Source organism: Pituophis catenifer, unplaced genomic scaffold (genome assembly GCF_029215685.1).
Source record: "Pituophis catenifer annectens isolate HBS135680 unplaced genomic scaffold, rPitCat1.0.hap2 SCAF_2, whole genome shotgun sequence".
NCBI lineage: Eukaryota > Metazoa > Chordata > Lepidosauria > Squamata > Colubridae > Pituophis > Pituophis catenifer.
Window position 1 is genome coordinate 43,243,080 of NW_027256882.1, and position 11,938 is coordinate 43,255,017.

Here is an 11,938-nt window from a genome sequence, read left to right on the forward strand (position 1 = left end):
TAATCTGAAATTTGAGCAAAAATCAGTTGCTAAGCTAATTCCAAATCTAATTCTATGGCATTTGTAGTGATTTGCAGTGGAAAACAGTCACCATATCCTGATTTATCCTTAACTTACCGAAACCCGGCACCAGCTAGACTGATAATTGTGTTTCCCTCATAGGTATCTCTGCTGGAATACCGCAAACGAAAGCAAGAGGCCAAGGAGGGAGGGGATCCTGCCAGATGCACAATAACATCTAATCGACTAAGTAGCAGCAGCTCTGGGCCAGAAGTGGACGTTGGTGCTGTGCCAAGCTCCGGGAGTCACACCCTATCGTCTCCACAACATGGCTTCTCCCCCTCACACTCCTCCCTGTCTCATCTAGAGGAAGTGAGCCCCCCAGAGCCAAGAGCAACTAGTCACTGCAAATCGCATGAGAGCATCAGCAGTAGGTGGTAAGTGACTGCTTGTTATTACCTAGTCTTTAGAAGAAAACCTATGCAATTCACATCCTCCATCTAGAAATCCCTCAGTGCAATGCAGCAGGATAATCTTGCCCATTGTAGCTGACATTATTGACCAAGTAATTATCTCTTGGACTGCTAATATTATATTATTGTAGTCTGAGGAAGAAACCCTCAATGCTAAGCGTTTCTTACAGGCAGCACAAGGCCAGATTGGCTTTCCAGTAACTAATGCGTCACTCTGTGGAAATTCTACAGCAGGGATGCGACTAATGGGGTTCCTGGCAAGAACCAGCCTTCCTGTTCCTCTTCCCCTCACAAGAGGAGTTACCTTATGGAACCAGAGTGACCTATTGAGCACAAATTGAGCGGGTGGGGAGATGTAGAATTCTGTGGCTGGGAACCAGCCTTTACAACCTATCTAAACCAGAAAACCTCAAGTAGCAGTGAAAGGGCTAGGCAGAATATCTTCCCCCTTGTGAACTGCATCACTGAGGGCAAACGTTGCTCAGCTTGGTTCTGATAAGTAGTTACGAGGTACCCACATACCCATCGGGTTAAGGAACATTGTGCAAAATGTTGAAAGGGAGCAATTAAATAAGTAATTGAAGACCCTGGTCCATGAGATAAAAGAAAGGAAGAAAAATACAGCTATACAGAATAGTCCTTACTTACTGATTGCAATTGGGATTAGTAATTCCACAGCCAAGTGACACAGTCATATTGTCAGGGTTCCAGCTAGCACACCCCTGAACGAAAGAACTCCGAGGCCTGAGGTTTCCTCAAAGAACATTTTATTAGGGTATGTCATATTGGCACAATGCTGGTGAAAACCGGCTCTAAAGTCCCCACTGGTTTTCCCCTTAATTAAAAGTAAAAGTTTGTCACTTCCCCCGAGGCATCAGTCACATGGTCCAATCAGCATACAGTCCAGACGTTGGATGGCCCCAGTCTCCATCTCCCAACCACCTGCACGCATGACCTTGGTTTCCAGGGGAAAGAATGTTGTTTTGGTTACAGCACCCCAGCTATCTCTGTACCCCCTTCCCTATCCCTCATCTCCAGTCTGTGTCAGCACGTCAGCTTTGAAGAAAAGAAAACCCTCACTAGAATAGAAAGATGGCCACTGTCTAGCCAGCTTCAGGGTTGACACATATAGTGAAAAGTCATGTGACCGATTTATGTCAGTTCCAGCCGCAGCCATTAAGTGAATCATCACAGGTCATAAAGCAGTGTCACATGACCAGGACTTGCAACTTTATGCCAGGTTCTGCATTGACTTTCCCTGTTGAAAATCCAGCTGTGGAGGTCACAAATGGCAATCACGTAGTCCCAGGATGCTGTGATTGTTGTAAATGTGTACAGGTTGCCAAGTCACAGTTACGTGAACACAGAGATGCTGCAATTGTTGCAACTTTAACAACTGGTCATAAGTCTCCTTTTTCTGCACTGTTGTAACTGAACAGTTGCTAAATGACCGTATTGGTAAGTGAAGACTTCCTATGTTTAGCTTTTGAGAAGAAGATGAGTGTGAGTTTAAAATTGGAGGAAGAAACTGTACTAGGCTGATTGCACTACCCTGATAGCCAAAAATATAGAAAATCTGTGAGCCCTAATACTCATAGTCAAAGAGCACAGTGGGGAAGAAAAAACAGGAATAAAATGAAATATAAAAAGACTAAATGACTAATGACAGGAGGTAGAATAATCAGCCTTAAAACTAACAATGAAGAATCCAAGTTATGAGTGCCTTCTGCCTTTTAGGCTCAATCATCAACAGTAAAGGAACAAGCAGTAACGGAAGTATGCCACAGAGTAACATTTGCAATGAAGACCTTGGAAAAGATATTCAAAGGCCACATTGCTTCTCTTTTTGCAAAGATCAGAATTGCACAAGAACACTGCTCAGTGACTAAGAGGCTGAGCTTGTCGATCGAAAGGTCGGCAGTTTAGCGGTTCGAATCCCTAGTGCCATGTAACAGGGTGAGCTCCCATTACTTGTCCCAGCTTCTGCCAATCTAGCAGTTTGAAAGCACATAAAAAATGCAAGTAGAAAAAATAGGGACCACGTTTGATGGGAAGGTAACAGCGTTCCGTGCACCTTTGGCATTTAGTCATGCCGGCCACATGACCACAGAGACGTCTTCGGACAGCGCTGACTGTTCAGCTTTGAAATGGAGATGAGTGCCGCCCCCTAGAGTCGGGAACGACTAGCACATACGTGCGAGGGGAACCTTTACCTTTACCTTTATTGTATTCCACTATAACACTCTATGGAAGCAAAAGTTGGACTTTAAAGAAGCAGGATAGGAGGAAGGGTATTGACACCTTTGAACTTCGGTGTCAGAGAAGACTCCCTGAGGATCCCATGGACAGCCAAGAAAACAAATTTATTATCAAACAAATCAACACAAGAGTTCTCATTGGAAGCACAAATGGCCAGGCTCAATTATCCTACTTTGGATGCATTATATAAAAGACCCAGCTCTCTGGGAAAGGTCATGATTTATTTATTTATTTGTTTATTTGTTTATTTATTTATTTATTTGTTGTTACCCTGCCTTTATTTTTTTTTTAAGACCTCAAGGTGGCAAATACGCACAATATTCCTCCTTCCTATTATGAGGATTGTTTGGCCGAGAGTATCTCAAAATCACCCCAGCCAATTTTCATGCCTAAAGAGGGACCAGAGCTCACAATCTCCCAGAAAGGTTGGGAAAGATAGAAGGAAAGAAAAGAAGGAAGGTGGATGGATTCAGTTACAGTAGCTATTTATGCACTTTTGCGATACTTGAAATTACAAGCTAGGGATGGATTGTCCTGGAGAAATATCTACATAGTTGCTAGGAATCAAAAACGACTTGATTGCACATAATCCGTTTTGCTTTTTACCATACCATTCATTGTACCTCTGCATACCATTCTCTTCTTGCACCAAACCCATATGGTGCTTCACATGTTGCCTTTTGTTGTCTAAAAGTTTTGCCTCTATTTTTTGAGAATCTCATCCATTTCATCCAGTATCACTTTCTCAAGCTCCCCTTCTCTCAATCCATTCTTTTTGAATTGCATTGGTTTTGAGATCCATTGCGTTTGGCAGTAGGTCTAATATTAATTGCAAATCATTTGAGTCTTCAGCCAACCACCTGGCATCATCTGCATGTGAAAGTATGTATAGGTATCTGATCCCACCTTAGAAACGAATGTTTTCAGTAAACAACATGAAATTTACTGTTTTTACAAGCGTTAAAAAATTACTGTTTTTTACATTTTATCTAAACTAAGTAAGAGTTTATTTGCACAAACACTTGAAATTCCCATATTCACTCATTTTTTTCATGTTCTCTCTCTGTCTCGTGTTAAAGGATGGTGCCCACTTCTGTTGAGCGACTTCGAGAAGGACGTGGCATTTTGGAGAAGGTTTTACGTAGCAGTGCAAAAATATGTCAGCGAGGAGAACCCTCGCCTTCTCGAGATAGCGTAGGAGAGAGAGAAGTAGGTAAGTGAGGATATATTAGAAAGGAACCCTGAGAATGAATCTTCTTGGAAAGCCGAAAATACATTGAGACTCTACTTGTGGAGTCACTGTTCTCTGTGGAGCCACTTCCACATCAAAAGTCACTGGAAGCAGGCTAGTTTCTAAGGATACTCACAGCTTTCTGTCTCAGTGGTCTCTAGGGTATGAATTTCCTACACAATCTTTCTTTCTTGAAAGATACAGTCTGCAAACTCATCCTTTGTTTTGATGAAAAACCATTTCCCATTGTTATCATAAATATAAAGTAATCGTAAGGATACCACATGGCTGGCAGGAAGCAGGGTTGAAATGCTCCTGGTTTGGACCGGAACGTCCAATCCGATAGCGAATGGCGGTGGGTGGTTTGGAGAACCGGTAGCAAAAATCCCTCCCCCATGCCCAGCGAAGCCACGCGATCATCAGCGGCTTTTTTTTTTACTTTTAAAAGCATTTTCTTTCTACAACCTCTTTGGCCAAAATGCTTTTAAAAGTTAAAAAAAAGCCTCTGATGATCGCGCGGCTCAGCTGGGATCATCAGAGGCTTTTAAAGGCATTTTTTCTACAATCACATTACCCCCCCCCCAGCCACGCCCACAGAACCAGTAGTAACAAATTTTACATTTCACCACTGGCAGGAAGTAGCTACTTGATACCACTAGATGAATCGCTAGGGCTCGCTGCCTTAGAAGAGAGAGAAAAATCCTCAGGATGAATCACACCCTGGTCAGCACTTTACCCTCCTACCATTGGGAAAGAGACATAGAAGTATAGCCAGCCACAAACAGGCTGAAGAACAGTTTTTATCCGTGGGCTGTCAGACTCCTGAATGCAAAATAACATCATAACTACGTAGTACGATGGACTTGCAGGTCTGGCGCAACGTGTAACATGTTCACACTGGTGCAATAGGACTGGGTGTTTTGTTAATATGTTTTATTGGGTTAGGGATTTTCTGTCTTCACTGTGAGTTGTTTTGTGTTGGGGTGCACTGAGGGAGTTTAACCAATCTCATTGCACATATGTTGCGCACTGACAATAAAGGTTTGAATTTGAGTTTGTTCCCATACAGTAGCAGGTCGTAGTCACAGATGCCCTACTTAAATAAGGAGCAGCCATCTTACACATCTTAGTTATAAAAGATGGTTTAAAAAGCCCTAATCCTAACCCAATCAACATTGGCACCATTCTGAATGAAGGGTGTATCTTTTTTTTCCCCCATGTTCCACCCCATAGTGTGGTCATGGGAAGAGAAACACAAAATGAGTTGCCGGGTTGAATTTATAAAGCAGGTTGTTTTCATTGTTGTGAACTGCTCTAGAGCTCTTCCTGTTCCAGTAGTTATTCCCTTTCTTTCTGTTGACATGACAGAGCAGGCCAAAGGGAGGGCAAGCATGTTTTCGTGTATCTTCCCATTCCTCTATAAGAATCTCACTGTTCTCATGACATCCGAGTATTCTCTAGTACACCTCTGCCTCCAATATATTGCTCAAGCTTTAAGTTTCTTGAGGTTACATTTCCTCACAGGAACGTTTTCTCACCTTATTTTTATTTTTTTAAAAAACACCATTTGATATTTTATCAATTTGGTTTAATTTAGGCAATTTTTCTTACTACAAATGTTTTTACTGCATTATTATATATTTCCTTGTTGTGAATTGCCAAGAGTCTGAATGATTGCAGTGCCATGCAAGATGAATGAATAAATGAATGAGTGATGAACGATCATTCTTTCATTCATTCATTTTCTACAGATGCCTATCTCAGGGAAGTTACTTTTTTGCAACTTAATTGCCTGATCCAGGAAAGAATATGCCTTCCATACACTTTATCTCTCTGGTTGGTTTTCTAGATGCTGTAGAAGGAGACTTATCAGAATCGGCCAGTTCTTCCTTTAAGGGCCCAGCTGTTTACAGTCCTTCTCGATACAGCTACCAGGTATGAGAAGCAATAACAAGTTTGGGTAGTTAAGTCTCTACCCATAGCAATTCATCAATCTCCTAGGTTTTCCACAAGATACCCAGCCTTTCCTAATCTTTTAAATGCATTTTAAATTCCCTTGTTTTAGAAAGTACAAATACAGGTAGTCCTTGACTTACAACAGTTCATTTAGTGACCATTCAAAGATACAATGCCATTGAAAAAACTGACTTATGACTGTTCTTTCACAGTTACAATCTTTGAAATATGTCCATGATCATGTGATCAAAATTCAGAGGCTTGGCAACAGGTTCATACTTATGACCGCTGCTGTATCCTAAGGTCATGGGATCACCTTTTGCAACCTTTTGACAAAGCAAAGACAATGGGGAAGCCACATTCATTAATAACCGGGTTACTAACTAATCAACTGCAGTGATTCACTTAACAGCTGTGGCAAGAAAAGTTGTAAAATGGGGGAAACCTCATTTAACAAATGAAATGTGGTCATAAGTCGAGGACTACCTTAACAAATGGCTGTTTGGAACATATTGAGAACTAAAATGTAAATCAGAGTTTGGCGGACACATCAACAGCTTTACCCGTTTCCTTTCTGGTCAAAGATTGTTTTGTGTTTAAGTATGTTTCTGAGAAATAAAAATAAAAAACTTTTATTAAAAAAAAAATAGAAGGCGAGGAGGAAAGAAGAAAGTAGAAAGGGCTAAAAGAAGGAAGGGAAAGGAAGAAGGAGAGGAAAGTTGTAAAATAAGGGAGAGGGAATGGTAGAAAAGCAACCCTTAATATACTCTAATATACCCTAATTTTTTAGGATGAAGAATGAATATAAAAGTCAAAAGATAATATGTACGATTAAATGACTGTACATTTAAGTATGTTTATGAGAAGTAAAAATAAAAAACTTTTATTAAAAAAAGATCATTTTGTGATTGGACATCTCCACCTATCGCAGCCATTTTGTATGAGTATCCAGGTCATGATGCTGGATTCCAGACCTACGTTCTGGTTCAAAAAGTTTGGAGTTCCTTGATCCAAACGACTTTCTTAAGAGGAGCGTGGAGGTAGTCAAGCTACAGACGAATATAATATTATTCTGTTTTGGTTTTTTTTCCCCCCTCCCAGCTCTTGCAGTCTGACAGTCCACGTACAGAATCTCAGACTCTTCTTCAGAGCTCCTCTCCATACCGAGGACATCCCGTCCCATCCCCTGGATACAGCTACCGATCTCAGTCCCAGAGACCCGGGCACCTTCCCTCCCTCAGCTCTTCGGAACCCTCCGTGTCCTCCACCCCATCGGGCTCCACGGACTCAACGGCTCCGTTTGCAGGGACCTCCGGCTATTATAGCAACCAGCATCATTCTGGCAACGGAGTCTTGAAGAAGAACTGTCCCACAACGGCCGCTCCTAGTCCTGCCCATTCGACAGTTGCAGACTGCTTGCCGTCCTCTGAATCAGGGTCTCATCCCTGCATGGGAACTGCCAGCTGCACTTCTTCCTCTAGGCCCTCTCAGTCGGACTTACGGACTATCAACCCCGCCGCTTCCGGGCAACCTGCTCTCTACCAGAGCTCCAGAGCCGCCGCCACAGCAGCACTTTCCAACCCGCAGCACTACCCTCACCGAGGGGGAGGAAGCAGCATTCACCCGTACAGACTGCAGCAGCTTCCGGGGTCAGGCGTAAAGACTCAGACAGGCCTTTCATAGGGCAGGACAGAATTGCCTACTGTTGCTTCCAGCAGTAGCTTGAAAGGAAGGATGCTGGAACGGCAAAGGGCCAGAGGCCGAGGCTTCAGGATGTACAAGCGAGCGAAAGCACTGCCAGCCACCCCCTGGCTCCGAAACGAGGAGGAAGTGGCAGCGGTGGCAGCAATGGCAGCGGTGGGGGCAGAGCCTGTAGCAAAGCATGGCCACAATGCCTGGGTACGTTGTAGAGAAAGCCAATGGTGCTGAGTGGCATGGCCTCTGTCTCCTGCCTGTGCCCTTAGCTTGTAGTCACCTGGGCAGGTAGGTAAGCTTGAATAAGAAACCGTGCAAATCAGAACATTAGGGAAGGGCGATTTGGGGGCGGGCGGGGCTATTCCTTTTTTTAAAAAAAAAAAAAATCCCAAAGTGTTCTCTGCAGAGTTGGGTTCCCAGAATATTCTGGGTTGGGGAGGGTGGGTGGTGTAGTCCATTCTGATCATTCCAGTCGTAAGCAAGAGCATTTATTGTCTCCAGGCTCTGGGCAGAGACTCATGGGATAGGGCTGGTGGTAGTGTGTGTGCGTGCGTGTATGTATGTATGTATGTATGTATTGTGTGTGTGTCTGCACGCTCAAGTGTGAGTCCATATGCGCGAGCGAAGACCAGATGCGCAAGCAAATGTTGCTGCAATGCTAAAGATCATACTCTCAGAACCGGAGTCTCGGGCAAGCCGTACTCCGCGATGGAGCATCGCCGCATTCTGCTAGGTGAAGATGGTGGCTCGTCAGAGGGAACAGCTTTGATAAGTTGTTCTGTAGTTTGATTGTTTTAGTCTGTGGATGATGGTGGGAGAAAACGCCCCGTCTGGGTCGTGCGACATGGCTGCTCTTGTCGGGCGTGTCCTTTGTGTGTGTGTGAGAGGCTCCTGCTACCACCTCTTTGAGGTCCAACAGCACTTCCAGCCCCGCTGGTTGCGCTGTCCCGATTCCATACAGTTGCCAGCTTTTCTCACTTGTTTACTCTCTCAAGCGTGTGTTTTTATTTATCTAATTTTATATTCAGTTATAACCATAGTAGGTTAGCAAATAAATCAGGCAGGTCTAACCCCAGTGCTGCCACGGACCTTTTCCAACCCCTCTTCGACAAGATGATGCTGTGAGCATGTCTTCCCTCCTTTCTCAGAAGCAAAAATATATAATTTTTTTTTCGTTTTTTCATTTGCATTTTTTAATTAGGGCTGTTACAGGTTTCTCTTAACTCATTGAAATCAGGTGTTCTTCATTCAATTTAGGGGAGACTTTAAAAAAAAAATCAAAAGTGGAGAAGAAGAAACAAGAAACCTTTCCTCTAAAAAAAAAAAAAAAGTATCTGGCTTGTGAGCGTGTTGGGGGAATGGAACTTGTCACCCAGAAACCGGGTGTCCTATATACTGTATAAAAAAAAAAAGGGGTGTCAGCTTCACTGGGCTTTGCAGCCTCCTTTTTTTTCCATCATGTTGTTGAGCATCCTCTCAGCATTGCAAGGATCCGTCTGGAGATCGGCAGGCAGAGATATGAAGCACCACACAATTCGGGGTGCTGGGAAAGGGTAGGAGTCCACCGGGAAGTCGGGAGTGCGGGGGGGCTGCAGTGCTACCCTCAAGTGGAGTTGTACACTGTGCTGTAATATTTGAACTTTCACAAGAGATGTAATAATTTTGATAATAAAATACTTAACTTGAAAAAAAATCACTCGGTATGCTCTTTTGTTGGCTGTAACAAAATAACAGAGTTGGAAGGGAACCTTGGAGGACTTCTAGTCCAACCCCTCTGCTTAGGCAAGGAAATCCTATATCATTTCAGACAAATGGTTGTCCGGTCTCTTTTTTAAAAATCTCCAGTGACTGTCCAAATGATTCATTCTTCTGTCAGGAAATTTCTCTTTAGTTCTAGGTTACTTCTCTCCTTGATAAGTTTCCATCCATTGCTTCTTTGTCCTGCCTTCAGGTGCTTTGGAGAATAGGTGGGAAAAGGACCTCTATGGAGATTCTCAGTCATCCAGGTCATGGTTGTCCCAAAGGTGCTTTTTGAAAAGGCAACTGGACTTTTGTTTTGCTTGAAGATGTTTTGCTCCTCATCCAAGAAGCTTCCTCAGGTTTGACAATCAGAATTGAAGAAGCTTCTTGGGTGAGAAGCGAAACATCTTCAAGCAAAACAAAGAGAGTCCAGTTGCCTTTTCAAAAAAGCACCTTTGGGACATCTGTCACTTTGCCTTTTTTTTTTTTTTTTTTTGCTCATTCTCCTTTGCTGCATCTTTGACTTCCAGGAGGACTGAAATATGTTCGGGAGAAAGAAATGAATATTTTTAGCAACAGCAACACTGCAACATGGGTGTCTATGGAAGTTCTCAGTCATCTAGATCAGGGGTCTCCAACCTTGGCAACCTTACGACTTGCGGGCTTCAACTTCAGCTTTGCTGGCTGAGGAATTCTGGAAGTTGAAGTCCACAAGTCATAAAGTTGCCAAGGTTGGAGACCCCTGATCTAGATCATGGCTGTCCCAAAGGTGCTTTTTCAAGAGGCAACTGGACTTTCTGGTTTTTCTCTGGAGACATTTCGCTTCTCATCCATGACGCTTCTTCAAAGCTGAAGAAGCTTCTTGGATGAGAAGCGAAATGTCTCCAGAGAAAAACCAGAAAGTCCAGTTGCCTCTTGAAAAAGTACCTTTGGGATACAACACAGTGTGAGATCCAGGATTTCAAACCTTGTGGGAAGAGGAGGAGGATGTTATGTCAGGGTTCCAAAAAACACCCCCAAGGGTTCCATAAAACTCCCAAGACAATAGATTCCTCAAAGTTCCACTTTATTAAGAGATATCATGTTGGCGCATCTTGGAAAACCCGAATCTGAAAGCTTCCAGGTTTTCTCCACCCAGTTGAAAGTTCACAGCCCTGCTTCACACCCACAAGTTCATCACATGGTCCAATCCATCCTTCAGGCTCAACTGGAAACAATCCCCAGTCACTCCCATCCAGGCTCAGGCAAATGTCCTTGACTCCCAGACCAAGGAATGTTGTTATGGCTATTCTTCCACCACTCCAACAACAAAAAAAAAAAACCCTCCCAATTTCCCAGGCTAAATAATATGTGGCAGTCAGGAAGCTAAAAGAAAAAAAAAAAGGCTTCCAAAATTGACATGTTAAATCATTTGGTCATGTCCAATTACAGGAGATTCTGTGGGCCAGGTCATCTTCCGATCTTTCACTGATGTGAGTTTTTATATGCTCTGGCTGGAGTCAGCCTTGATGCCCTTATGGGAGGCTGGCTTCCTCAAATGAGGAGTGTTTATTCAAGACTCTGAAACTCAGTGGAAGTCTTGCAAAAGATTCTGCTAGAACTGGGCAGCATTTCCTTACAATTCCTTGTTCTTGCCTGCCTGCGCATACACACACACATATACACCTTTGGAGTCTTAATACAGGTAGTCCTCCACTTACGACCACAATTGAGCCCAACATTTATGTTGCTAAGCGTCAAATTTGTTAAATGAAATTTAACAGATTTTACAAATGCCACGATTGTTAAATGAATCTGGCTTCCCCATTGACTTTGCTTGTCAGAAGATCTCAAAAGGCAATCACATTGGCAGCGGGATACGGTCACTAAATAATAATAACGTTATTGTTGTTGTTTGTGTATACACAGTATACCCATACAACGAAATTCACTTAACACCCAAAGACCAGGTCCAACACACATAGCGATCCCCAAACACACTCCCACCCACCACAATTCCCCACCCCTAAACCACCCAAACATCCACACAACAGACCAAGTAATGCTGTCCAACAGCTCACTGATGGTGGCCCTTGAGTTCATTGTTGAGTGCAATTATAGCTCTGGGATAAAAACTATTCAGAAAACGTGTGGTCCGAGTTTTAATCGTTCTGTATCTTCTGCCAGAAGGCAACAGTCCAAAAAGATTGTAAGCAGGATGGGAAGAGTCTCTGAGAATGTTATGCAAATGAACTTGTCAGTTGAGGACTACCTTTATTTCAATATTTTTGATTTTGTTCTATTTTATTCTTGTTAGCACAAGAATATATCCCTTTTTGTTACATACCAGCACTTTGTTAATGCCTCACTGTATTACCAACTTTTATCATTTTATTTCAGTGAAACGGGACAGGGAGGCAAATTATACTAATTTTCAAGATTAGCTAGTAAGATGATTCCAACTCCCTCCTCACGTCACAGAACATTTGTGGCAGGAGAAGTGGGCTGCTTTTGAAGTGATTGCAGGGTATAATGGAGCAGCTAGAAGCACTTAAATTCTGTTTTCCTTATTTTTAAAAGTACCATTTTCATGCTTCTGACTTCA

At 42.9% G+C, this 11,938-nt stretch overlaps 1 protein-coding gene across 1 annotated transcript in view; it reads left to right on the plus strand.

Annotated features, from left to right (window-relative positions):
* Positions 1-8,012, plus strand: part of SETD5 (SET domain containing 5) — a 63,220-nt gene extending 55,208 nt beyond the window's left edge. Inside the window, exons 21-24 of the mRNA XM_070936757.1 lie at positions 163-437; positions 3,812-3,945; positions 5,813-5,898; positions 7,021-8,012. Coding sequence (XP_070792858.1) covers positions 163-437; positions 3,812-3,945; positions 5,813-5,898; positions 7,021-7,602 — 1,077 coding nt within the window. The 3' untranslated portion in view covers positions 7,603-8,012. The remainder of the gene's footprint in view (positions 1-162; positions 438-3,811; positions 3,946-5,812; positions 5,899-7,020) is intronic.
* Positions 8,013-11,938: the final 3,926 nt, after the last annotated feature.